At 44.7% G+C, this 27461-nt stretch overlaps 1 protein-coding gene across 2 annotated transcripts in view; it reads right to left on the bottom strand.

Annotated features, from left to right (window-relative positions):
- ARHGEF38 (Rho guanine nucleotide exchange factor 38) overlaps positions 1 to 20704 on the bottom strand; it is a 53544-nt gene extending 32840 nt beyond the window's left edge. For both annotated transcript variants that reach the window (XM_079990213.1, XM_079990214.1), the window contains exons 1-3: positions 20330 to 20704; positions 11223 to 11413; positions 3846 to 3969 (exon numbers count right to left, since the gene is read on the bottom strand). In XM_079990213.1, the coding sequence (XP_079846339.1) occupies positions 3846 to 3969; positions 11223 to 11413; positions 20330 to 20681 (667 nt within the window). In that variant the 5' untranslated portion in view covers positions 20682 to 20704. The remainder of the gene's footprint in view (positions 1 to 3845; positions 3970 to 11222; positions 11414 to 20329) is intronic.
- Between the last annotated feature and the right edge of the window lie 6757 nt (positions 20705 to 27461).

The following is a 27461-nucleotide window of genomic DNA, read 5'->3' as shown; positions in this document are numbered from 1 at the left end:
TTATATCCAAATGTTTATATCTTATTATGAATTAAATTGTTGCATGCATGTTTCATTGTGGACGTTCTTGTTGTCCTTATTCTTTATTGTGGAAACATCTCAAGATCTGTCATAGAAAGTGATTCATAAATGAGAGAGAGAGAGAGAGAGAGAGAGATGCTGAACTATAACAGAACAAAACACGGCCTCATCTGGTATGTCAGCTGCTTAAAGGCTTGCAAATAACATTACTTTCGTCTAAGAAGGAGTGCATCCCTATTGTACATTTCTTTAGGCTTCTGGCTAATTCCAGCCATCCTCTGACTTTCTTTTGTGCCTAATGACTGCGATGAATGGCAGATACCAGGGAGGGGGGGAGGGGGTGAATTCAACCGACAAGAGGTTAAATGTGCAGCTTTCATTAAAGACAGTGTGCGTCCACAATCTGGCTAAATGGGGCCATGTCCTTTATATTTCAGATATACAAAGAGAGAGCTCTCTACCACTCACATCATTTGCTTTCCTCTTTTAAGCAACAACAGCATACCAGGCTCACCTAGTCAGATCACGCTTGGATGTTGCAGAAACCTGAAGGTTGCTTCAATTCTTTAAAGCGCCTCCAGACTGTATGTATTTTGGAGGAGGGATTCAAGAACGTTAGGTTTGTGCATTTATTTATTTTATTGACTGCCTTTGTGCCTCACCTTTCCAGCCTAGTCTACCTCACAGGGCTGTTGTGAGGATAAAATGGGGGAGGGGAGCTCATTTGAAGCGGATTAAGGGGCTCTTTTGCTCTAGTGAAACAAATCTACTTAACAAAACACACACAGAGAGAAACTTTTCATGGCTTGGAAAGTGATGGGGAAATAAACTGAAAAGTAAGGGATGAAGGAATAATTAATGGGAAAAGGTATAAACACCCTGCAAACAAATCAGGGTGACTGCAGGATGAGTGTTCATAAGCAAACTGGACAGTTAGGACCAGTCAAATTTGATGATGGGGTGGGTTTCAGGCCAAGGGAGCCAGCGTTTGTTCGCAGGCAGCTTTCCAGGTCATGTGGCCAGCATGACTAAACCGCTTCTGGCGCAACGGGACACCGTGACAGAAGCCAGAGCACACGAAAGCACCATTTACCTTCCCACCACAGCGGTACCTATTTATCTACTTGCACTGGCGTGCTTTCAGTGCTGGTTTCCTATGTACAAGGAACTTTTAAACATGGGGAATTCCCCACTTGCATTCTGGAGTTAAACCAGGATGGATGGCTGTAGCAATTGTGGAAGAGAAATGAGCACTTCTCCCTGCCCCCCAAATCTCCGCTTAGCACAACCCACACTGGGAGGTGGAGGGGGGTGGACAGCTGGAAAGGGAAAGGCCCTCATTTCTCCCCTTGTCATAGCCACCTTCCCTGAAAAAACTTCCAAGGTAGGGTATTCAACTTGATGAAACTACACAAATAAAAAAAAGAGAGGGGTGTAGGAAGCATTTGAAAGTAAGCAAAAAAAAATAATTTAGGTAGCCAACATGTTCTGTTAAGACAAAAACAATCTAAAAGTAATATCTTTCTTAGGAACCACTTCAAAGATCACTTCAAAGAAGTTAACAGACTTTCAAGTCCATCGAAACTCTGAATCAGGCTGGAGGTTAAGCTGAAAAAACAAAGTGGGGGGGCAAGGAGGCGAGAAAGCAATTGTTGGGCAAGGTGAAAATGATCTGGTCTTTAAATAGAAGGTGGGTGGGTGGCGGGGAGATGTTGCTCATTAACCTTAGGGTGCCCTTGGTATAAATCAGGGGTGGAGGACCTTTCTCAGGTCAAGGGCCACTTTCCCTTCTAGGGAACCTTCCAAGGGTCGCATGCACCAGCTGAAAGGCTTGGCTGGAAGCAGCTGGAATGGCAAAGACTAATTTAGTCACACATCCCCTCTAACCTCCATCTCTAGGCAAGAAGGAATCATGTCTGAGTTCAAAGACACAGTCAAGGCAAAAACAGTCAAGGAGGGTGCAAAGCAGGGCAAGAGAGGGGTCTGGATGGGGAAGGGGAGCAGCCTGGGGTGAGTAAGGGAGGCCTGGAGGGAGGGATGCAGTCAGCGCCCAAGCAGAAGGTTCCCCATCCATGCTGAAAACAGAAGACTAGGTGAGGCACAGCTGCTTTGGATGCATTTGACTCTAGCACTATTCGGACACATGTGGGTTAAAAACTTGCATTATATCAGGTGGGGAGAACCTGTAGCCCTTCAAGTGTTGTTGGACCACGGGTCTCATCATCCCTGATCACTGGCTAAACGGCCTCGGCCCAGTATACCTGAAGGAGCGTCTCCACCCCCATCATTTAGCCCAGACACTGAGGTCCAGCGCTGAAGGCCTTCTGGTGGTTCCCTCACTGAGAGAAGCCAAGTACAGAGAACCAGGCAGAGGGCCTTCTCGGTAGTGGCACCCACCCTGTGGAACACCCTCCCACCAGATGTCAAAGAGAAAAACAACTACCAGACTTTTAGAAGACATCTGAAGGCAGCCCTGTTTAGGGAAGCTTTTAATGTTTGGTGGATTACTGTATTTTAATATTCTGTTGGAAGCTGCCCAGAGAGGCTGGGGAAACCTAGCCAGATGGGCGGGGTATAATTTTATTATTATTATTATTATTATTATTATTATTATTATTATTATTATTAATTACCAGGCAGAGGGTCTTCTTGGTAGTGGTGATCCCCCTGTGGAACCTTCAGATATCAAGGAGACAAAGAACCGCACAACTTTTAGAAGACATCTGAAGGCAGCCCTGTTTTGGGAAGATTTTAATGTTTGATGTTTTATCGTGTTTTTAATATTCTGTTGTGGTTTTCCCAGCCAGATGGGCGGAGTATACATTTAGTATTTCTTCTTCTTCTTCTTCTTCTTCTTCTTCTTCTTCTTCTTCTTCTTCTTCTTCTTCTTCTTCATGAGAGATAGCACCTAACAACATCTAGAGCAGAGCTTTCCAAACCATATGTCATACATGCTGCAGTGTGTAGGTGTATCGTGCGAACGCTTCCTGCTCTCCTCCCAGGGCTGGAAAGGGGTTAGTTTAACCTCTGGTTTGCTAGCAAAACTGAATTAAAGGTAAATGTAAAGGGACCCCTGACCATTAGGTCCAGTCGTGACCAACTCTGGGGTTGCGGCACTCATCTCGCTTTACTGGCCAAGGGAGCCGGCGTACAGCTTCCGGGTCATGTGGCTAGCAGGACTAAGCCACTTCTGACAAACCAGAGCAGCACACGGAAACACCGTTTACCTTCCTGCTGGAGCGGTACCTATTTATCTACTTGCACTTTGATGTGCTTTCGAACTGCTAGGTTGGCAGGAGCAGGGACTGAGCAATGGGAGCTCACCCCGTTGTCGGGATTTGAACTGCTGACCTTCTGATCAGCAAGTCCTAGGCTCTGTGGTTTAATCCACAGCGCCACCCGCGTCCCCCCCCCAAAAAAATGAATTACTGAGTCACAAAATGATGCATGTCTAAAAAGTATGTCACCAACATGAAAAGTTTGGAAAGCTCTGACCTAGAGACTTGCAGGTTCCCCATCTCTACTTTATATGTTTGTCAGTAAAGAGACATCCCAGTTAAGAGAGGACCAACGAACGTCGTCTTTTATTCCCCATGTCTTTAGCATGTAGGATCGTTACTGTTCACGCCACATGAATCCACAGCTGGCCTCATGATTATGGGCCTGCTTTTGCTGAACGCTAATTATTTCTTTTTTTATCCTCCAGTTATTTATTGAAAGAAATGGCAGCTTGGGAAAAAGCATGGGCTGGAGAAATGCGCATTTTATTGCATTATCATTATTCTGTGCAGCTTCGAAGAGCTCACAGAAGACAGCAAACATACCGATTACTTGCTTGGCCGGCTCCACGTCCACCGTTGCTTCTTCCAGTGATGACAGCAGCCTGGTTGAGATCTGATGGACAGATTCAATGTTGCTAAATAAGCCGTCCACATCGAGCCTAGCAATCTGGTGAAACACAAATGTTGGACAGCAACAGTCGGGGGGGGGGGAAATAGTAAGAGGATGCTGTTTATTGCTGACCCTCCCCTGCTATGCCGTTTTTGCCATTAGATGCAGTTTCAGCAAAGCCTTCTTATTAATCCTCTCATGTGGAACAATGGCTTGCATGGGCAACATTGGTTGTTTTTCTTCAATTAATACATTTCGGGCTGACACATTTCATTGATTAAATACACAGTTATTTGAGATATTCCTTCGGGGATGCCTTGCGAAAGGAAATATTGGAATATATGTTGGATCCAGAGCAGACCTACTGAAATCAATGATACTCGTCCATCATAGAATTGTAGAATTGGAAGGATCATCTAGTCTAACCCCCAGCAATACAGGAATCCTGCTCACAGCTGTTCCTGGGTGGGCTCGAACCACCAACCTTCTGGCTAATAGCCAGACACACTAACCCATCACACCACAGGATATGGGATGATTATTGTTCAAACGTTATGCCAAAGACATAAAGATGGTAAAACCCAACTTGGTGACAATTGAGGAGGAGGAGGAGGAGGAATTATACACTTGATTTATTCTATTACTTAAAGGCAATCTCCCTTAAAAAGTTAAAGGATCCCTGACAGTTAAGTCCAGTTGCGAACGACTCTGGGGGTGTGTCACTCATCTCGCTTTACAGGCTGAGGGAGCTGGCATTTGTCCTCAGACAGTTTTTCTGGATCATGTGGCCAGCATGTTCTGGCGCAATGGAACACCAAAACCAGGGCAGTGCACGGAAACGCCGTTTACCTTCCCGCCGGAGCAGTACCTATTTATCTATTTGCACTTTTTGGTGTGCTTTCAAACTGCTAGTTTGGCAGGAGCTGGGACCGAGCAACAGGAGCTCACCCCGTTGCGGGGATTCGAATCGATGACCTTCTGATCGGCAAGCCCAAGAGGCTCAGTGGTTTAGACCACAGTACCACCCGCATCCCTAGAATCTCCCTTAGAAACACACAAAACAAAGCAATAGCATAAGGGCAAAATTAAAGACATGTAATGAGAAAAATCACAAAAATCTATAAAGAGATTGCAAGCGTGGTGCCCTCCAGCTGTTGTCGGACTCCAAGTCCCATCAGTCTCAGCAGCATGGTCAATGGTCAGGGATGATGGGAGCTGTAACATCTGGAGAGCATCCCACTTTGCTGGCCCTGCTGCAAGTTAAATCAGAAATCTAATGAAGCTAAACCTAAATAGGTACAAATTTGACAGGTGTTGGAATATTCAGGACAGAAAGCCCTTCTGCACACAGCACATGTTAAACTATGGAACTTGTTCCCACATGAGGCAGTGATGGCTGCCAACCTAAATGGCTTTAAAAGAGGACTGGACAACCAAAAATAATTATTATTATTGAGATTTCTAGGAATAAAAGAAAATCACGATGAGAATATCAAAGAAGTAATAATAAAAGCCCTAGCATCCTGGTTGGAAATTCAGGAAGAGGACATCTCTGTCTGCATGGACAGAGATATCCAAATTCATATGGCAGTATAAAAAACCAAGAATTAAACACAAACTTCTAACAGATAAAAAACATAGAGGTGGACTAGCGCTACCTGACCTAAATTTATATTACGACGCTGTCTGTCTAAATTGGCTAAAAGAGTGGATTGTATTAAAGATGGTGATTTGTTAGATCTAGAAGGATTTAATAATCGTTATGGTTGGCATGCATATTTAGCTTATGAAAAAGGGAAAGTACACAGGGGATTTATGAATCATGTCATAAGGAAATCATTATATAAAACATGGACAAAATATAAGGATCTCCTAGAACGGAAAACACCATGGTGGGCATCACTTCTAGAAGCAATTACAATAAAAAAAAGAAAAATATGGAATTAGAATGGGCCACATATAACGATCTGATTAAGGAAAAAGACAATAAATTGGTAATTAAAGATTATGAGGAAATTAAACAACACCTTACGGGTTGGATCCAATACCATCAATTGCATGAAGTGTTCAGGACAGATAAGAAAACTGGTTTCTCAAACGAACCTTCATTATTAGAAAAAGTGTTATTACAAAACAAAACCAAGGTTATTACAAAACAAAGCCAACAAAACCAATATCAAAAATGTATGATACATTATTGGAGTGGGAGATCAAAGACGAACAGGTCAAGGAGGTAATGATCAAGTGGGCTTTAGATATTGGGAAAACCATTAACTTAACAGCATGGGAAGAACTATGGAGTAAGAACTAGCAATTTACAGCCTGTGAAGTATTGAGGGGAACCTAATCAAGATGTTTTATAGATGGTACTTAACACCTACCATAATAGCTAAAATGTTTAAGACAAAAACAAATCTGTGCTGGAGGTGTGGAAAAACAGAGGGGACACTTATACATGTTTGATGGACCTGTGAAAAAAATCAAAAGCTTCTGGAACACAGTATATGACAAGCTTAAAAGAATGTTTAAGTATAACTTTATGAAAAATACAGAAGCTTTTCTACTAGGGATAACGGACACGGGTATAGCAAGAGAAGATCAGAAAATATTCCTCTATGCAACAGGAGTGGCAAGGATCCTAATTGCTAAAAACTGGAAAAAAGAAACTGTGCCAACAAAAAAAGGAATGACAAGACAAACTGTTAAGAATATATTGAACTGGCTAGAGATCACACTAGACAAGAGTTTCAAAAAGCATGGGGGAAATGCAGAGAACACTTCACAAAACAGTGCCCTAAAATACATACCTGGACTTATTTCGATTAATGTCTGCAGGAGACTTTGTGGATATTTAACTTATAATTAGAAAAATCTTCAAAATTATTCATGAAGGAAACAGTTTATAAGAAGTAAATAAGGAGGACAGATACAGGATAAAGGAAGTCTTTTATTTGGTTGTTTGTATTGTTGTATGTTATGCTCACTGTACGTCATGTTCACATTTAATGAGGGTGGATTTGTGTACTGGGGGGCGGGGGGTTGTGTTATGTTGTAAAAAAAATTCCAATAAAAATTAAAAATAAATAAAAGAGAACTGGGCAAATTCATGGCAGAAGAGAGGAGCTATTGATGGCTGCCATCCATGATGGCCATTCTCTGCCTCTATGGCTGGAGGCAGCAAAGCTTCTGAATACCAGTTGCTAGAAACCACAGGAGCATGGAGTGTGCATTGTGCTGAAATCCTGCTTGTAGGTTTCTCACAGGCCTCTGGTGGGCCCCTGTAAGACCAGGCCTGATCCAGCATGCTTCTCTTATGCTCTCTGCTGCTGCCCATCAAAAACAGTTCCTTTGGAATCATTCAAAAACAAGAATCCAGCTCTCCTTTGCCCACATCTGTTTTTGCCTTTTAAGATGAAGGCAGAATGACTCAGCCTGCAAAAATCATGGAACATACAGCAAGGAGCAACGCATGACGCGAACAATAGTGTTGATTTTGGCAGATAGGTGAGCACCTTCAAACATGCCTGCCCATTAGTATTCATTAGTAACAGAACTGTGTATTTACCCAGCCGCTTTCAGAATACAGCCCTAAAGAATCAAATTGCACGTTGTAGTAATGGGAACAATCATACACCACAGTAATTGCCAGTGGGAGTAATGTTTGATTACAGAGCCCAGTAACATTTTCAGTGCATAAGAAACTTCAAAGCAGTCTCAGCTAAATTCTGTTCTTCATTCAAGAATAACAGATTTCCTGAGATTTGTCCTGAAAAGAATAAGTTGGTAGCCACTTTATTAAAAAGAAACGAACAGAGGGTACAGCTGTCAAATTGTAGGTTTGGCCATAGTCCCTCTAACAGCACAATCCCATGCAGTGTGTAGGAAGTTAATTCAGAAATAAATACCACAGAATTCAATGGGTCTTACTCCCATTGGGATGTCAGTTCCAATGTTATGATTATTTTAAAGCCATCCACGGGAATTCCATAGTTTAACTAAGGGCTGGATGAAGAAGGACTTTCTTTTACGTGTTCTGTTGGGTGCACATGATCTCTTAATTTCAGTTAAGGGCCAACATGTTACTTCTGCACTGACCCAGAAACAGAAAGAAAAGTTAGCATGTTGGGTGTCGGTGTTTTAAATAGAGCTTTCTCTGATCAGCAAAAATGTGTTTCAAAGTTATACTGGACCGACACCCCCTCCCCAAAAAAGTTGTGTCAAGGAAGAGGTATTCTTGTAACGTGACACAGTTGTGGATGCTCTGTGCCAAGGTTTCAAGGTGGGCTATGATATAAGAGTGCAATTGTGGTGCAGATCATTGACAAGTTGCAATTTGTCCATCTCTCCTGCTGTATTCCAGCAGGTGAAAACAGCTCCTGCCCGCAGAGCATGCTGGGATTCCCAACAGGACTTTGCCTTGATAGTTCTGGGAAAACAACAGCATGTTGCCGTCTAAATGGTAGCTAGACAGCTTTGAAGCCCCTGCTGAACAACAAAACGGCGGAGTAAAATCTGCATGGAGAGATATAATTGTAGTAAGCACTTCCATTAGTTTCGCTGTCTAAACCACAGTCCCTCGGGACTTGTTCTGCTTCTCGGCAAAGTATTTTCCCACAGTTGCTGTCCACAGAGCCGTGGTGACTTTATCTGAACAGTGCAGTGCTTTAGAAAGAATGTTGCTGAAGGATCGCATTGTCCACAAAACTGGTAGGACCAGCTCGGGCTTGAAGAAGGAACTTGATGGTTGGTGGGCTTTCAGGGATCTGCTCAAGACTGCAGAGACATGGGGAAAGCATAACAGTGATAGTCCATTGCCTCCCCTCGCCTCTGGCCTAGAAATGTTTGCAGGCTGGGCCTGGGATGGGGTTTGGGAAAGAGCCAGTGTGGTGTGGTGGTTAAGAGCAGTAGTCCCCGCTCCTCCACCTGCAGCTGCTGGGTGACCTTGGGCCAGTCACACTTCTCTGAAGTCTCTCAGCCCCACTCACCTCACAGAGTGTTTGTTGTGGGGGAGGAAGGGAAAGGAGAATGTTAGCCGCTTTGAGACTCCTTTGGGTAGTGATAAAGTGGGATATCAAATCCAAACTCCTCCTCCTCCTCCTCTTCTTCTTCTAGTTTAGGTCTTCCTTGGCCTTCCCTTCAAGCCCAGAGGTGGGAGATCAGGACTCTTTCCACATCACATCCTCTCCTCAGCACTTCTGCTTTCCTACCTGTCTGTCATGACCCTTCATGAGCCAGGAGTCAGCTTTGCCTACTGAACAGCAGCCTGAAGTGGATGAAGTCAGAGCGACTCCACCTGCAGCTGATGAGCCTTCACAGAAGAAGAGGCACTGATGAGAACCGCTGGCCCTGGACTTCTTAAACGGAACTCTCAGCAGTAGTCAGATGCCGGAAACAACGCCTTTGGTTCCCAGCTCTACCTTGGTCTCCATCTTGACCCTTGGCGCAGGATCATCTGGATGCCTGACCTCTGGGCTGTCAGGCTTTGTATGTGGATTCTGCTCTCAGGCAAGTGTTCCTCAGAGGCTCCTAACCCGTGCTTGCTCAGCAATGGAACTCAGTCAAGGCTGCGGCACTACCTTTGAGCACATACTGTGGTTTTCACTCCAGACAAGTGTGTGATGGCCTGGGAGTCTGATTCAGAAGCTGAACCAGAGGAATCCCAGCCTGCACAGGAGTCCCCGCCTCCAGGGCCGGCTGAGCCGGGGCAGGGCCTTGAATCTGAAGCGCTTGCACCTGTGCTGGATCCTCAGGAGCAGACACCAGATGAATCCACTCTGGCTCCAGAGGTGATTGAGGACCCATTGCCTACAGGTGCACCTCTCCCAGCCCTGTCAGGGGAAGGTGAGCCTCCCCCTGGGTCCAGTAACCCTCCAGCCTCTCCTGAGCTGCAGAGGCTCAGGGCAGAGAGGTGGAGGGAACTAGGTTCTCTCAGGAGAGTGCTCGCCTTAAGGCCAGGAGAGGCGGGTCACCTGTGGGCCAGGACTGCTCCTGGCCTCAGAGAAGATAAAGGCCAGTCAGCCCGGTCCCAAGTTGCGGGAGCAACATCGTTGGACACCTGTTTCTGCCAGCACCCAAACCTGTTCTTCCGGAGTTCCTGACCACGCCCAGCTTCCTGCTTTGGACCCCGCTTCACCCTTGGTGGACAGTCTCCAGACCCTTGACCCAGGACCGGACTCTGACCACGCCTCTCGGTAACCTCCCCCAGGTCCAGCATACAGTGAATGACTACCCCTTTCTAGATACCACCGCCCCTAACTCACTTGTCCACCATCCATTCAAACTCAACTCTGCCTTGGCTGCTCATAGCCAAGAAAAGAAAGTATCCCAACCCTCAGAAAGTGTCTAATCCAGAAAAAGCTAGAAAAATCCTAAGGATGTCAGATAGTTCAGGTAGGATGTGTATATGATATGGCAGATCTGCCAACACATCTGAAGCTTGGCAGATCAGAAGACAGCAGATTCACCAAACATTTCAGCCCAGCAGATCTTTTACAAATGTCCCCATTTGAAAGAAGAGTGATGGGAAGATTAGCTACAGCAACTCTGATTCAGGTCCTTCTCAGGGGGATGCATTTAGGAGGTCCACAGCTGACATGCTCCATTTCAGAGCCCAGCACTGGCTAGAGCCAACCGAAGCATCACTGGCAAGAGCTCTCCACCCATCAAGGTCTCCACAATGGTGGAGTGTCCCCCCCAAAAAACCCCCAAAACAATGGGGAACACGTCCACCATATCCTGACTCAGAGGTGGAGAACCTGTGGTCCCCCAGATGTTGCTGGACTACAACTCCCATCATCGCTGATGATTAACCATGCTGGCTGGGGCTGATGGGAGCTGGAGTCCCACACCATCTGGAGGGCCAAGTGTCTTATGACAGTAGGGTGAGATTTTTCTCTTGGTTCATCTCTCTCGGAGTACGCTAGATGATGAATACATTTGTTTATTATTTATGTATTAAACATATTTGTTACCCACCCTTCCCACAAAAAACCCCTGGGGGATAAAATTGCAAAATTCAGTACCTATATAGCAAACAGTTAAAACTACAGTCAACCAATAAAAACATTTATATAAATTTATATAAATAAATAACCATTGCACTGTCCCAAAAGCCTGGCATTAAGCATATTTTAGGTAACATAAATAAAAAATCCAAATAGGTCAGAAGAACATGGAGAAAAGCAAAGGAAATTCTTAATGTGAATTCATTCGCTATTCATTGTTGTTGAACAGAGTAATACTGAATCAATATCTTTATCAGAAACCTGTCCCTGCCAAAACACAGCTGTGATAACCCAGGACTTCCTTACCTGCCTTCCTCTCAAGGGTTCGACCACTATTCTGATGCACAGTTCCAGATCATTGAGATAGTCTTTTTCGGTCTGGACCATTTCTGTAATTATCTTGTGCCTTCTAGCCATCAGACGCCTGTTCAGCTGTTCTTCACTTTCCAGGGGTGAGCCAACTGGCCCCAAGGACCCTGCTTGTGGTGCCATTTTTTCTGTAAGAAACAAACACCACTTCTGTTTTTTCTAAACATTTTTTTTTTAATATCAGTAAGGGCTAGCAACCTTTGCTACTTTCAGACAAACCAAGGTGAAGTTCAATCGTAGTTTGCCATAAGCAAAAGCTTATGAACTTCTCACAGCTGTGCCAAAGGAAAGTATGAGGAAGCATAAGAGCCTGAGGATCACCATGGCCTGTTTCCAACACAGTAAACCATGGCTTTCCTTGCCTTTCAAATGCAGCCACTCACATCATTTTGATATATATGAGAGTGGTAGGAAGGATACCCACCTTTTCTATAGGGTTTTGTTTTCCTAAGAAAAACACACACAACCACACCAATGCAGAACAGCAGAAAAACCCATTAGGACAACTCTTTTACTTTCAGCTCATATATGCTGCATTATAGAACAATCCTAACCTTTGATTTGAGCTGATGGAGGGGATTAGGATGCAGCAATTTCCTTCCACCTGGCTGTGCCAGCATCTCTGTGCACATAGACATTGGCTGGGTCTGCCAATGGCGTAGGCTATGGGCTACCACTGCTGCATTCCCATTGGTGGAGGCCAATGTAAGCCCCCCAAATAGGGCAGGACTGGAGAAGGGGTCAGCCACGGTTGGTTTGGGTTTTTAAGGAGGTCCAGCAGCACAAGAGGAGACTGCTTTAATCTCTCTGCCCTGCCAGAGCAACAAAAGTATTTTTAAAAAAACACCTGGCCCTCTCTATCTTTTGGTGAATGCATTGCAGGAGGTTGAACTAGATGATCCTCTACAACTCTACAATTCTGATTCATCCTCCGAATGAAATGAATCCTAAGAAGGTCTAACTTCATTTGCACATTTTCATCTCCTTCCTTCTTCCCTCCCTTCACAATCTGAGTTTAGATTGTAAGCTTCTTGGAGCAGGGACCTGCCTTGTATATTTATATAGCACCATACACGTCTTTTGTACTACAGAAATAAATGATACAAGGACTGTTTTCACAAGTAACGTTCCCAGTGTTATACTGCATGAATTAAAAATATGAAATTAAACCAGTTCCCTCTTCTTTGGATGCAGTGTGCTGCCACTGACACTGAAAGGGGGTTAGCGTGGCCTTGGAAATCAGGTCTCTGTCTAATTGCATTGTTTTATAATATTACTAACTTTTGAGGGCGGTGTTGAAAAATCCATAGAATTTGATTCACCTTCTATGAATAATAATAATAAAAAAACTTCAGAGGTAACATAAAATCAGTGTGACAGATGCAGGCACTAAGTATTTCTTATTTATTTGTTTATGTACGCATTAGTCACATTTCTAGATCATCATTCCTCCCTAGGCAGCCCACAACAAAATATAAACATGTATACAACAATAACTTTTAAAAATACCTTTGTAAAACTCAGAACAATAAAAACACACCAAGCAGCAGTCATTTTTGTCCCCTATAAGAGACCATCCTTCCTTTCGATCCCCTGTGTTTTATAGATAATGTGATTTGTTTTCTAACTAGCTCAGTCGAGGGCTTCTGCGTTCCATGTCAAGAGCTTGTGCATCCTACTCTTGATTTGATAGCAATGGCATGGAAGTTGGAGTAATGTACCCAAAAGCACGTATTCCAAGCACCAGACACCCACCTCTCTCAATTAGATATTTGCATCCACAGCAGGGTGGATGTGGGGGAAGGGAAGCCTTGCTTTTGGCTCCTTGCCATTACGCAATACAATAGGAGCTCCTGGTTTGCTTGTCCTTGGTGGTGTCGGGTTACATGCCTGCAAGGCTGTCCCTGAGGGGATGACATTGCCAGATAAGCTACCTGTGTCCTTTGCAAACCAAAAAAAAAGTATATTGGAAAAATTAGAATAATAAAAACAATAGTAAAAAGCAAACCATTTCCCATGTCATGCAAGGTAAATCTCTGCACTTACCTCCACAGGTGTAATGGGGTGGGTGTGATTCTCTGAGTGAGAGAGTGGCAGGAGAATGTGTGTGTGTGTTTGCAAAGCCCTTGGCAAGCTGTGCAGCTCTAAACTCTGCAGCAACTCTCTATGCATCAGCTTGCAAGAGAGAGGTGTGTTGGGGGCAGTGTTGGGACAGGCTGAGGGAGGGTCTGCCGCCAGGAGTGTGGATATTCCAGTCTTTCCACTGCATGGATTCTTCCATTCAAGGATTTAAATAAGCCCTTTTAAGTGCGCAAACTTTCAGATAGCACACCCAGCTATGCGACAAGCCACTTAAAAAGACACAGACACACATGGTCATTATTTGAATATTTCCTTTGTGGGGGGAAAGGCATGGAACCACCTGGTTTGCCGAAGCGTACTGGCTTATGTGCTTGCCAGCTGAAAGATTGCCATTTGGTGCCTTGGAGCCACGCCGCATTTAGTCTTCTGTAGCCACACAGCCAACCCCCATGTTGCCCCACCCCATGGCTACTTGGAATTCTGGGAGGGCAGAGGAGCAATGATGCTGGACATGAGAACATAAGAAGATGTGCCAGTCCAATGGCCCATTTAGTCCAGCATCCAGGCCAGCAGGCCAAACGTGACCCACCAGGGATAAAATTTGGCCCACAAAGCTGTTTCCCCCCAAATTATGCCATCAGGGATGTGGCAGATAGGGTTGTGGCTGCCAGTGCCACAGTGGGGCTGGCAGCAGGGTCAGGTTGGGGTCAGGGGTCAAATCTGCCACAATGACCTTGGTAGCATGTTAGGTAAGGGTGCTGAGAGTTGCTAACAGACCCCTATTCCCCTTAGGTAAAGGTACAGGGTAAAGGGACCCCTGACCATTAGGTCCAGTCGTGACTGACTCTGGGTTTGTGGCACTCATCTCGCTTTACTGGACGAGGGAGCTGGCATACAGCTTCCGGGTCATGTGGCCAGCATGACTAAGCCACTTCTGGCGAACCAGAGTAGCGCACGGAAATGCCGTTTACCTTCCTGCTGGTGTGGTACCTATTTATCTACTTGCGCTTCGTGCTTTTGAACTACTAGGTTGGCAGGAGCAGGGACCAAGCAATGGGTGCTCACCCTGTTGCAGGGATTCGAACTGCCGACCTTCTGATCGGCAAGTCCTAGGCTCTGTGGTTTAACCCACAGCACCACCCGCGTCTCCCTATTCCCCTTACAGAGCCACAATTCTCAGAGTAGTTTAACTGTCGATTTGCTATTCCCACTGAACTCTGGGAATTCTGGCTCGGTGAGTGGAATAGGAGTATCCTTAACAACTTTCAGTACTCTTATCAAACTACATTTCCCATGAAGCTTTGGGAGAAGCATTTACAGTGGTATGATACTGATTCATAGCGTAGATGGCGCCTGAGCGTGTTTTGCTTGGCATAAAGAAGTTCTAAAAATACGTGTGTATCTAGATTTCCAGAGTATTTGAACAGAGGAAACATTATAGTCTCTGTGACCTTGCATGAACTGCCACCAAATTTGAGAGTGCTCTGATACTATCAGGTCTAGTGACAGATTATTGATTAAGTAATCCAAACTCCAGACACCAGGTTTTGTTTTCCAATGAATTATTTTTTTGGCAATAGATATGAAAGAGGCGAGGGACGCGGTTGGCGCTGTGGGTAAAAGCCTCAGCGCCTAGGGCTTGCCAATCGAAAGGTTGGCGGTTCGAATCCCCGCGGCGGGGTGCGCTCCCGCTGCTCGGTCCCAGCGCCTGCCAACCTAGCAGTTCGGAAGCACCCCCGGGTGCAAGTAGATAAATAGGGACTGCTTACTAGCAGGAAGGTAAACGGCGTTTCCGTGTGCGGCTCTGGCTCGCCGGAGCAGCGATGTCACGCTGGCCACGTGACCCGGAAGTGTCTCTGGACAGCGCTGGCCCCCGGCCTCTTGAGTGAGATGGGTGCACAACCCCAGAGTCTGTCAAGACTGGCCCGTACGGGCAGGGGTACCTTTACCTTTACCTTATGAAAGAGGCATCCTTCCAGGAAATATCTGGTTTCAATTTCCTGACCATAGAGTCTTTTAATTGCTAACCGAGTGCTCTCTGGAGTGTTGAAAGAGCTCAATGAAAGAAAGAAAAATTGCACATATGAAATAATATCCTCACTGTTAATTTTTTTCCTGGTGGATTCAGATGACCATTTTCTCTTCTCACTGGGTGATAATTTCTGAAGTCAACGCATAAAAGGATCCCTGTATGGATTCTGCAATAGTCATTTCTGAAAGTTACAGGGGTGGAATTCGGGGTGGGGTGGGTTTGCAGCATCTCCAAAGAATAGTGGTCACAGAATTTATTTATTACATTGATATTCTGCCCTTCATCCAAGGAGCTCTTCTCACCTGTGTCGAAAGAATTCTATTGGCCATGGGATAGCTCAGTCGGTAGAGCATGAGACTCTTAATCTCAAGGTCGTGGGTTCGAGCCCCATGTTGGGCAAAATGTTTGGTTGGAGTATATGACCCTTGTGTTCCCTTCCAACAATGCTATGATTCATAGCTGTCAACGTTTTCCCTTTTTTTAAGGGAATAGTATTTCTTGCAAGAAAAGGGAAAAGTTGACAGCTATGCTATGATTCCACCAGTTTGTTTCTGAGTCTGCTTGGAAATTCTGTTTCCTCTTTGGGGGGCAAGAGATCAGTAGTCACTGTAACCTCAGTTAAATTAACCTTCGTTGTTGTTTTTTACCCAAAAGAACAATGCCGTGTCTTGTTAATAAAGAGTTCAATATGAAAAGGGAAGAAATAAAGGCCCATAGAAAATATTTTTTACCTACCTGCTGGTCCCTCCCCCCCCCATGTAATTATAGCCTCAACATTATAGACTGTTGTAGTCCTATTTGTAACTTGATTCTATTGAGGAAAAAGAGCTATATATACACATGCAGCAGGATATCAATAATGGAAACAAATTCATTGAAGAGAAAGTGTGACTGACCTGCATGGACAACCTCCAGAGTTAAAGGAACTTTGGCAACCAGTAAGAAAGAATCAGCATCCATAAGGGCTGAGAGATGGGGGGGAAGGCCCTGCACTATAAAAACTTTAGCTTAGGAAAGAAAGTCGCTGCCTTGATGGGTTACATATACCCCACCCCCCACAGACCCATGGTATTTTTTTTCTAACCTCTGTAGTGCACTGCCAGCTTGAAGATGGTGATTATCCACTTAAATTACACTAACCTGTCAAAGTAAGTAGAAAAGGGGGGAAGTTTGAGATGTGTTGAACAGCAGCATTGGTAAACCACTGAAAGAGATTTCAGAAACATTCTTGGAGAACCAACTTTCTAAATTTTAATAAGGAATATTTCACATATAACAACACCACTTTTCAGAGATGCATGGATGAAGGAGGAGATGCAGTACAAAGAATCGTGGGGACCCAGAGCAAGTTTCTATCATTTGTAGAACCTGAGATATGAGGCAAAATATACAAGCACTATTTGTCTTATTTTTCTGGTGAGAAACTAGCCTGTTCCCCGCCCCCATCCCCCAGTGTTTTACTTATCTGCCCGTCCACCCCTTCCTTCTGGGGGGAAAATCCTACAGCCACCTATGCAAAGAAGTTAGTATTGCAATGACCAGCATTGTGGGGTTTTTTTGGGGGGGGGTGAGACCTCATGTAAAATTATGCAAATTTCCATTTAATTCTACTGGATCTGACTTTTATCCAGGTATGAGTGTGTGTTTCTGTCTATGTCTTGGAGAGATGACCCAGGCAACAAAGTATATTATAACATATATAATAGAACTGACAAACCTAGACAGCATCTTAAAAAGCAGAGACATCACCTTGCCGACAAAGGTCCGGATAGTAGTGATGTATGGAAGTGAGAGCTGGACCATCAAGAAGGCTGATCGCCGAAGAATTGATGCTTTTCAATTATGGTGCTGGAAGAGAGTCCCATGGACTACAAGAAGATCAAACCTCTCCATTCTGAAGGAAATCAGCCCTGAGTGCTCACTGGAAGGACATATCCTGAAGCTTAGGCTCCAATACTTTGGCCACCTCATGAGAAACGAAGACTCTCTGGAAAAGACCCTAATGTTGGGAAAGATTGAGGGCACAAGGAGAAGGGGACAACAGAGGACGAGATGGTTGGGCAGTGTTCTTGAAGCTACTAACATGAGTTTGACCAAACTGCGGGAGGCAGTGGAAGACAGGAGTGCCTGGCATGCTCTGGTCCATGGGGTCATGAAGAGTCGGACACGACTAAACAACAACAATAGAACTGCAGCTTCCTATATACTAATAGCCAGCTCATTCTGCAGGTGCCAATCCTTATATCACCAAAATGGTTCTTCCCCCATCCCATCCCAAACAAGAGGGAGATATCAGCTGACTTGGAGAAGGGAATCCCAAAGTTTTGCAGCAACACACACACACGCACGTACGCATGCACACACCCACCCACCCACCCACACACCCAGTACCATCTAAAGAGGCAGGGACCCAGCAACAAATCTGAGCATGCTCAGTGGGCACTGAGGCCTAAGTGTCTGATGGAGGGAGGGGATGGAATGGAGTTTCCTTGAAGAGGGCTGGCTCAGACACTGAACAAGACATTGCAGCATTTTGCTGAAAGTCCCACTTGTTCACTGGATTTGCAGTGCAATCTTACCCAGGTATATACTACAGAAACTCAAAAGATTGCCCTTATTGAGTTACTTAACTGAAAGGGAAGCATGTAGCCTGAAAACATCTTGAATGACTAAAGAAGGCACCCAGGTTAATCAAGCCACAGGTTTAAAAATGTTGTTTTGCATTACTTTTAAAATGCAAGTATTTAAAGCACCATTGGACACAATGGGATGTGCATGGCAGAGCAGTATACAGCAGCAGACTCCGCCCCTTGACCTATATGCATATTCATGGAGCCCTTATATGTTTGAGACTTCAAGTCGGCCATTGGGGATTGGCATCATTGGGCTGATGCTCACACCCCAGTAGGGGGACCAATACCAATCCATGGGGTCTCCTGGCTTGTCTATGCAGGCCCTCTTTAGGCGATAAGTGAGAGGAGCACAGAGAAGGAGCAAAAACATCCACATTCCTTGTCCTCTCCTGGTATCCAGCAACTGAAGCCAGAAGTGAGGGAAGCAAGGGAGGCTTCCTTTCCCAGGGAACTATCCACTGGGAGCATCTTGATCAAGGGAACCCACACTATGAGGCTATTTGATTTTTCATGTGATCAAATGAATGACTGGACTCTCTTTTATGGAATGACAGCCCTGATAGGCAATGCTCTTTGAACAATAAAACAAGCTTACTGTGAATCATAGAACCATAGCATTGCAGTGTAAAGTCTAATGCTTCAATGGCAAGGTCAACCGTATTCAGCACCTGATATCAAATGAAAGAAATTTACAAAATGCCACTAACAGGCTAGGCAAAGTTGTGAAATCTAGTTCCCATGCAAATTGGGCCAGGTCCAAAGGGCACGTAAGCTCTGGAGCATATTTAGTGCACACCAGGAACTAGATCATGTGACATGAAAGTACGTCCTGGAATTACTGAATAGGTATTGTGGAAGGTGGGGTGGGCAGAACACTGCCGGCACTGGGTCTGTATATATAGCAGAGCAACATAGCCTTCCCTTGACACACCAAGCAAATGCACACATGCTGTTTCCTTGTGTGTTAAGAAGAATGTTCTGTGCAGCTGAAGTGTTCTACCAGGTAGCCTTTGCAAATAAGGAAATGCCGTGTCTGCAGTACCCTTTAGAAGGGCTGGAGGGAGGGAGGGGGTACTAAGAACAACAAGGACTATTGTTCATCACAGAGATCTAGTTCTCCCTGGAAAGGGGTGTGTGTGAAAGCCTATAGGGACATGGCCTTAGGGCAGCATAACCAAACCTGTTCCGTATTACCAGTGTAGTTTTACAGACTGCATTCCTCCAGTGAGGCGAAAAGAAATTTCACTGTAGTTATTTAAACCATTTTGCTGATAATCCTATGCACACTTACAGGTAAACATACGTAGAACTGGCGTGTTGATCGTATAGCCTAACCCTCTTTTAGAGGATAGTTGTCTAGGAAGTCATTTTAATGGTGCACAGATGGTTCTGCATTTTTATTTTCCCTGCTCAGAAACGGCACTTTATTTTCATTATTTCAAATCTGCTACAAGTCCTAGGAACTATGTTTTTCTCTCCCTGCACGCTGGGAGATCAGAGTTCTGCTGAATTCACGGAGACAGCTGTGCAATAAATAGCACTGGGGATTGCAGTTTGCAGGAGAGAAAACACACCCTTCTGCCCAAAGGGAATAGATATGTGTGAAATAAAATGTCATTGTACTTATGTGTGGCCTCAGGGGTGTGCAGGGGTGGAAAATGTATGTTGTCTCAGATCACCTGTTCCTAATCCAAACAAGAAAATAACCAAATCAAAGCATCTCCCCCCACCCCGCAAGACAAACGTTCACCAGGTGACTTCCTACTATTTAAGGCTGCCTACAAAATATCTCACCCTGTCTGTATATTTCAATGCGTGGCTTCAATGCATTAAAATTGCCCCTTGTGTTACTTACAAAGTGTTACAGCAGGAGCAGTATGACAGTTATAATGCCGCAAAATTGCATTTAATCACGCACTTCCCCTCAACGTGAGATGAACTAGGTTCCCTCCAAAGTATTTCCTACCTTAGTGGTGCTACAGTGGAGAACCTATTTCTAACAACAGCAACAACAATAATACCGGCAAGTGCTTACTAAGATCTATTTCATAAAAATGTTTTCCACCAGCTCTCACCACATCTAACCTGCTCACCAACTTCCATCACAGCTAACTCCATCATGCAAGCTTCTCTGGTGTGGAATTGTTTTCCAATAGTTAGACCAGTACTTCAGAAATGTGGGTCACAATGCAGTCCTAGCCAGGTCTACTCAGAAGTAAAGATTCACTGAATTCCATAAGGCTGTCTCCCGGGTTAGGATTGCAGCCTCAAGCCCTTCCTCTCCTCATTTTTATTACCTTGTAATTTCTGGTTGTATTCACTCCTGTCGGACTGACTCCTCCTCAAAGTCCCAGAGCTGTTGTGGTCTCCAGAAATATGACTCTCCACCACTGTGTCTGTCTTCCTCCTCTCCAGCATGTACAGCCTGTGCCTTATGAAGGTCAAGTTTTTTTTCCTGGCCCCCACACTTTCTTTCCCAAGTGGCTCTTTGGTGTCCATTTCCAGACCAGAGCAGGAAAAGAAAGGAGATGGAAAAGGAGAAGGAAAAGAAGAAACCTGATTGAGTAGAAAAGCTAAGCTGGTTCTCCCTTGCAGGAGGTGTGTTTGCCTGCTTGTTGCTTGGTGAATGGAGCAGCTTCTCCAATGCATCAGCTGTCTTGCTCAAAGTTCCACTTCTTACCTGGCTCACCTGACTGCCACCTCTGCAGCCTAGCAGGGCTCCACCCCTATGAGGTCATCCTTTAGTTACACTGACTGGGGAACCAGACACCTGTTACCTGAGAGACTTGCAGCACAGGGCATGGCATAGCAGCAGGGACTGATCAGCTGGCAAGGCCCTTTCAGGAGCATGCAGGCTCACTTGCATATCTTTCCCTCATTTTTTACACCTCTTTCTTTTTAACATGTAAGGCACCTTTTTATCTATGTGAAAACAAACAAATGCATGGTTTTAATTCTGCTTCTCCACCCTCATTATATCCTGTCCTTTAGGTGAAGTAGGTGGAGACTTTGCATATCTTTACACTTGACAGGCAGTGGACACCTGAGTCATTGTCATGCAAGGCAAGGTGAGAACATCTCTATTCTCATGCTTCAGGGCATGATTAACTAACCCAGATAGAGGTCAATGTTTTTTATAGCTCAACCCAATGCTCAGTTGCAAGGCCTTTTTATGATTACAAGGTTGCATTTATTTATTTTATGGTTGGAACAAAATTATACATATATTCCCTTCACTCAATTGAAACATCTTGTATTCTGATAATCAGCAACTGTAACATTTAAGTTCTGTGCACTGCAAGGAGCAAAATAAGTGTTTTTTATAAAAAAAAATGCTTTTTAAAAACCAAAACTTGACCTTCCTCCAAATCGCTGAGAGTAGCATACAAAGCTACCCTGCCTATTATCTTCACAATTACTGTTTATTTTTTTAAAAAAAATAAATAAAACCTGCCTTTCTGTTTATACAGATAGTAGATTGGAGTGCAACCTATCTGTCTATATATATTTTTAAAAAAACCACACAATACAATTCTAAATAAACAACAGAGGACAACAGTGGCAGAGCAGGTCAAAGAGTAAAATCCTTAAATTGCCCGGGTGGATAAACTTAAGTCTTGACACGGTTCCAAAATAGTAACAAGGCTGGCACCAGTTGCACAGCTAAAGGGAGGGCGTTCTGCAGATGGGGCACCACCACAGAGCGGCTCCTCTCCAAGCATCACCACAAAAGGCAAGTGTCCCTAGGATGGGATGCAGGGAAGAGCCATCTATGAGGATCTTAAGGCACAAGAACCCCGTGAGATAAGATTCAGGTAGGTAGCAGTGTTGGTCTCATGCAGTCGAAATAATAAAATTTAAAAATTGTCCAGTAGCACCTTAGAGACCAACTAAGTTTGTTCTGGGTATAAGCTTCCGTGTGCATGCACACTTCTTCAGATACCTGTGAGGTAGGTGAGGTTGAGAGATAGCAACTGGTGGCCCAAAACCTACCAGTGAGCTAGCTTAGTGGAATCTGAACTCTTGATATGCTAATACACCTGGACAGTTCTGGAGTCTTGGGTGCAGAATAAGGTGAATAATGTGGCAGGGAAGGGAAGTGAAATGTGGGTGGGGGAGAAATGTGGGAGTTTTGCCACCCTGACACAACAAAAGCTGTTGCTTCAGCTGCTGCTTGAAGTACTTCGTCTTCAGTACCCATTTCCTCCTTGAAAGAATGGCCTTAGGGAAAAGGACCTCAGGGAGGAGCAAATATGGCCCGTGTAGTATCATAGAAACACAGTCTACTCAGTCAGTTTGTAACAGGAACATGCTTTATTATCTCATTGCAGGCAGAGCTTTATTGCGGATCTCTCTGGTTCACATAACAAGCCTCTACGGAAGCACCACAGGGACAAACTAGGTCTGGCAATAACAGACAGAGAGCAAGTGGAAGTCGCTCTTTTAATAACATTGCCCATATGCAAAGTGCCTAAAGCACGAATATTCCTGCCCAGAATATTAAATCTTTCATTTGCAGAGAGAATGAGCGTTTGGGTGGATGCAAATGGAGAATTTACTGGTAGGATGCTAAAAATAATCTGATCAATGATAGTAAAATGGCCGTTACTGTTTAGCTAATCAAGTTTCAGATGGAAGATGCATACTAAGATACACTGAAATATGTAGCAACTAGTTTCAACAAAAAGCACTTATATGTACAAGGAAGAGCATAAACCATTTATTTCCCTGCGCACAATGGAAGCACACACTGTCCTCATGTTAGCTATAGCCTTGCCAATGTTAATGTTCATATGAATTTCCTTTTTATAAGATAGCTTTTTCTTAAGTGGGGAAACAGGTGCTGGTCTCCGAGCGGAAAACATTGGTGCTGTGTTCCCAGGCAACATCATTACAAGTGTATCAGTAGTTATTGTTCTATGCTCACTGCTAATCCTTGTCCGCATCTCCAGTGGTGAATGTGCCTTTATCATGCCTCTGATAGCTGCTAGGTAAACCAAATGTTCCTTTTCCTTTGCAGCCAACTCCTTCTCATTGGTATAGGGCATTTCTTTGTAATCAAGTGAAAATAACATCTGGGTCATTATTAACAATGATTGCAATTTTGCAAACCGAGGCTCAGTTCTGATGCAAATATGACTTTTAAAAAATACAACAGCAGAGCCATAAACTTGGAAGAGCTTCAAGGTCATCTTGCCCAATTCCCTGCAAGTGCAGGAAATCCACTGATAACCTTATCCTTCATAGGTGTTCATCTAGCTGCTGCTCAAAGACCTCTAACCAGACAGTACATTTCACTGTTAAAGAACCATTGGAAGACTTCAGTGGGCTCTCAGAATGGTGTTTCTGATGGGCCCCAATATGAAGGGGCAGTGCAACAGTTGACCTTGGCTTCCAATCAAAAGTGGAACCATCAACTACACTGAACCTGGCCCAACTGCACTGGTGCCAATTAATTTCCGGGCCCAATTCAAATTGCTGGTTTTGACCTACAAAGCTTTAAATGGCTCAGGACTGCAATACCTGAAGGACCACCTCTCTCCATATGCAACCATCATCTGAGGCTCTTCTTCGTATGCCACAAGAGGTCCAACGGACCTTTTCTGCAGTGGCTCCCCATTTCTGGAATTCTCTCCCCGATGAGTCTCTCTTGGTGCCTTTATTATAACATGTTTTTAGATGTTAGATGAAAATGTTTCTCTTTAATGAGTCCTTTGGCTGATTAACATTCTATGTGGGGGGTTTTGTGGAGGGGGTTGTTTTTGTTTTTATTATGTAATTTGTGTTTTCATTTTGCATGTTGTGAACTGCCCAGTGAACTTCAGATGAAGGGTGGTATAATAAAACTGAAATAAAACTATCCATGGGTACAAAGGCTATCCTGGGGGAGAAAGTGGGGAGTGGTGGCACCTCCACATTAGGAGAGGGCTATTGAACTCATGTTTCTATTTGTGAGCTTCTCAGAGGCATTGGGTGGATCTGCTGTGAGAAACAGGCTCTTGCATGACAAAGCCCCGGGCCCCATAGTTCCCTTATACAGTCATACCTCGAGTTACAGGTGCTTCAGGTGCGCATTTTTGGGTTGTGCACCACACTGAACCTGGAAGCACTAGAACAGGTTATTTCCGGGTTTCAGCGCTTTGCACATGAATGCCGAATTGCAACCCGCAGACAGGCTGCGGGTTGCAAACATGCCTCCCGCACGGATCACATTCACAACCCGAGCGTCCACTGTATAATAAACACACAAGGACACGGATAGTGAGTGGTTTGGCTTAGGCATTGGAGGAAACCAGACTATATCCTGGCTCTTGCACTCTTAAATGTCTTAAGGGTCAACCACTGGTACGGGGAGCACCCCCAGGGTCCCCAATGGGGTTGTGGCATGGCCCTAGCCCCCGCGCAGGCTTTGGACAGAATCCACACCCCCAGACCCCTTTAACGGGATACCCTTATCGAGGTGGGGCAGGCAGAGGCAACAACCTCCCCTCCCATAACAAAGGCTTACCCAATGCCTAACCTCACAAAGTTATGACGATTGCTACAAGGTAGGCGAAAACCAAATGGCTGGTGCCAATTTGCCATGTGGGAAAACTTCTTATGTGGCCCCATCAATATGGCGGCCGACATATGTCCATAGCAAGGTCATGTCATACCAAAGCTTAAAAAGAGGGCGGGTGGGCTGGGAGATCTGGTGAGGAGGCAAAAGGAGGCAGCCCCCCGGCTGCACCGCAGTTTAAACATCTTGTGGCCACACCCCCTGGCTGCACCGATTGGTTGGCCAGCAGCGTGACACAGCTGGGAGTCTCGGTGACATGGGCAGCATCGCTTCGCCCCCAATCCGAGTCACTGGGGGTCCCGGAGGCCAGTCTGCAACACCGCAGGGAAGGGGAGCAGACTTCTCATGTTCTTATCGCCAGAGTCTCAGGAGGAAAATCTCTCCCAGCCAGGCTACTTGAGATCCTCTGATGAGAGATGCAAGAGATTGAATCTGGAATCCTAACACATAAAAAGGCTGTGCTCTCTGCCCACCATCACTGTGAAATGAGCCCTTTTTGTGTCACACAATTTAATTACATGGCCATTAAGGCTTTTACAAGAAGACCAAAGTCAATGTGAACGGAAGACCATTGTCAATGGAAGTAATCTACGGGTAAAAAAGTAAACATTTCAACTGCTTTTTTTCCAAACTTTTAGAGCTCTGCAGAAAGCACACATTCGAGATAGCATTTATCAGTGAACCCTTTCTAATGAGCCCTTGGCTGCAGGAAAGCTCCCATGGAAGAAATCACAGAGGTGGAAATGAGTGATTAAAAAAATCAAAACCACCAAACCTATACATGGCTGTGTTTCAGAGGACTTTGAACATTGCACCTATGAACTTTTATGTAATTTCTCCTCAGTTAACAGTGGCAAGATAAGAACAGACCCATGATGAATGCAACAACAAGAAATGCAGGTAGTCAAAGGAATAAATATGGCACCTATTGGCTGCTTATTAATGATAAATCAAAGCTCCAGTGTTAAGACAAGAGTAGTTTCTCATAGTGGGTAGCGGGTTAGAGCAGCCTTTATACAGTTTCTGTGCTTGCCATACCTATTTAGAGAACATTGGATATTTATTTAATTGATTGATGGATGGATTGATATTCCACCCTTCATCATAAGATCTCAGGGCGGTTCATAGAATAAAATACAGGATAAAAACAAGTAAATAAGTGAAACAAAACAAGACAAACACTTCCCTTCTCAGATACGTTTAAAAGGATGTAGACTCTTAATCAGCCCAAGGCCTGGTTGAAGAAGAACATTTTTGCCTGGCGCCTAATATATATATAATGAAGGCACCAGGCTCAACTCACTGGGGAGAGCGTTCCACAAACAGGAAGCCACTACAGAGAAGGCCTGTTCTTGTGTTGCCACCCTCTGGACCTCACATCTGCTCAATATGTACAGACAGAGAGTATGCCAAACCACAGGCTCAGTAAATGCACTGGGAATGTAACTTGCAGTGTGGCATCCATGATTCCAGCTGCTCCTATCCATTCATCTTCACCACCCCATTACCAACCCTTACCCAGAGTCAATCAGCATTTCATGGTCACTGAGCATGCTCAGTCCTCCCTGGCTGTCTTTGGGAAGCCCACTTCCTCTTTAGCCCCCCCCCATCTTCTACAAACCCTAGGATTCCTTTTAACCAGCTAACATCTCCCTCTAGTTTATGGGTTTGGGCTACATGAGTCTTGACACATCGTTGGCCAAAAAACACAGGTAAAGAAAGGGCATGAAAATCAGTAACTCTTTGGCTTTAGTGTGGTTTGTATCATTTAACACATTGGCCTTGATCTGATGCTATGGCATGTTGCGTAAAGAAAGAGCAAGGAATTTAAAATGCAAATCTACTAGGGGGCCTGATCTCGAAGCCACTGCGATTGCATTTTATGGCTGAAAGGTTTATGCAAAACGTTGCTTTAACAAAGTTTTATTCCCTTTAATGATCTTTATAAGACTTTGCAGAGGAGATAATCCAAATGAGGGTCCACAATAGCAGGGAAAAGGAAGGCACATTCTTCTTGCTTCAGAAAAACAGCCCCCAAGGAGTCTTAAGTTTATACATATACAAAAAGCAAGTGTATTGCGTATATACACAGGTGAGCATATTTCCAAAATAAGCAGTCAGAAAAGGAAAGGGACAGATTTCTATGTTTCGAGGAGCCAAATGACCTCAATAAATGAATGGGGCATTTCATCAGCAGAGCTTGCGGACACACATTTTTGAAATTTGATTTAATGCTGGGGGAGGAGGGGGGGTCATAGAGAAGCCAAGTCAATAACCAGGAAATATACATGCAACTTTTTGTTTCAGAAACACTGTGTAACTGTACCTGGAAGAATATGCACATGCAATCTCCTGGGCTAGGATAGGGCTTCTGTGTGAATTAAATGGCACTTTTTGTTTTTAAACCATGGACACAGGTGGTGCTGTGGGTTAAACCACAGAGCCTAGGACTTGCCGATCAGAAGGTCGGCAGTTCGAATCCCCGCGACAGGGTGAGCTCCCATTGCTTGGTCCCTGCTCCTGACAACCTAGCAGTTCGAAAGCACATCAAAGTGCAAGTAGATAAATAGGTACTCCTCCAGCGGGAAGGTAAACGGCGTTTCTGTGCGCTGCTCTGGTTCGCCAGAAGCAGCTTAGTCATGCTGGCCACATGACCCAGAAGCTGTACGCCGGCTCCCTCGGCCAATAAAGCGAGATGAGCGCCACAACCCCAGAGTCGGCCACAACTGGACCTAACGGTCAGGGGTCCCTTTACCTTTAATGGCCAGCCACAAAATAAAAACATCCAGACTTAAATCCTAGCATGCAACCTGAAAGCTCACACTTTCAGTCCGCACAGGGAATTGATGGATTGAGCTTGATGGATTAAA

This window comes from Podarcis cretensis (genome assembly GCF_951804945.1).
Source record: "Podarcis cretensis genome assembly, chromosome: 9".
NCBI classification, from domain to species: domain Eukaryota; kingdom Metazoa; phylum Chordata; class Lepidosauria; order Squamata; family Lacertidae; genus Podarcis; species Podarcis cretensis.
The sequence above is the reverse complement of the archived record's forward strand: the minus strand, read 5'-3'. Positions and strand labels throughout refer to the sequence as shown.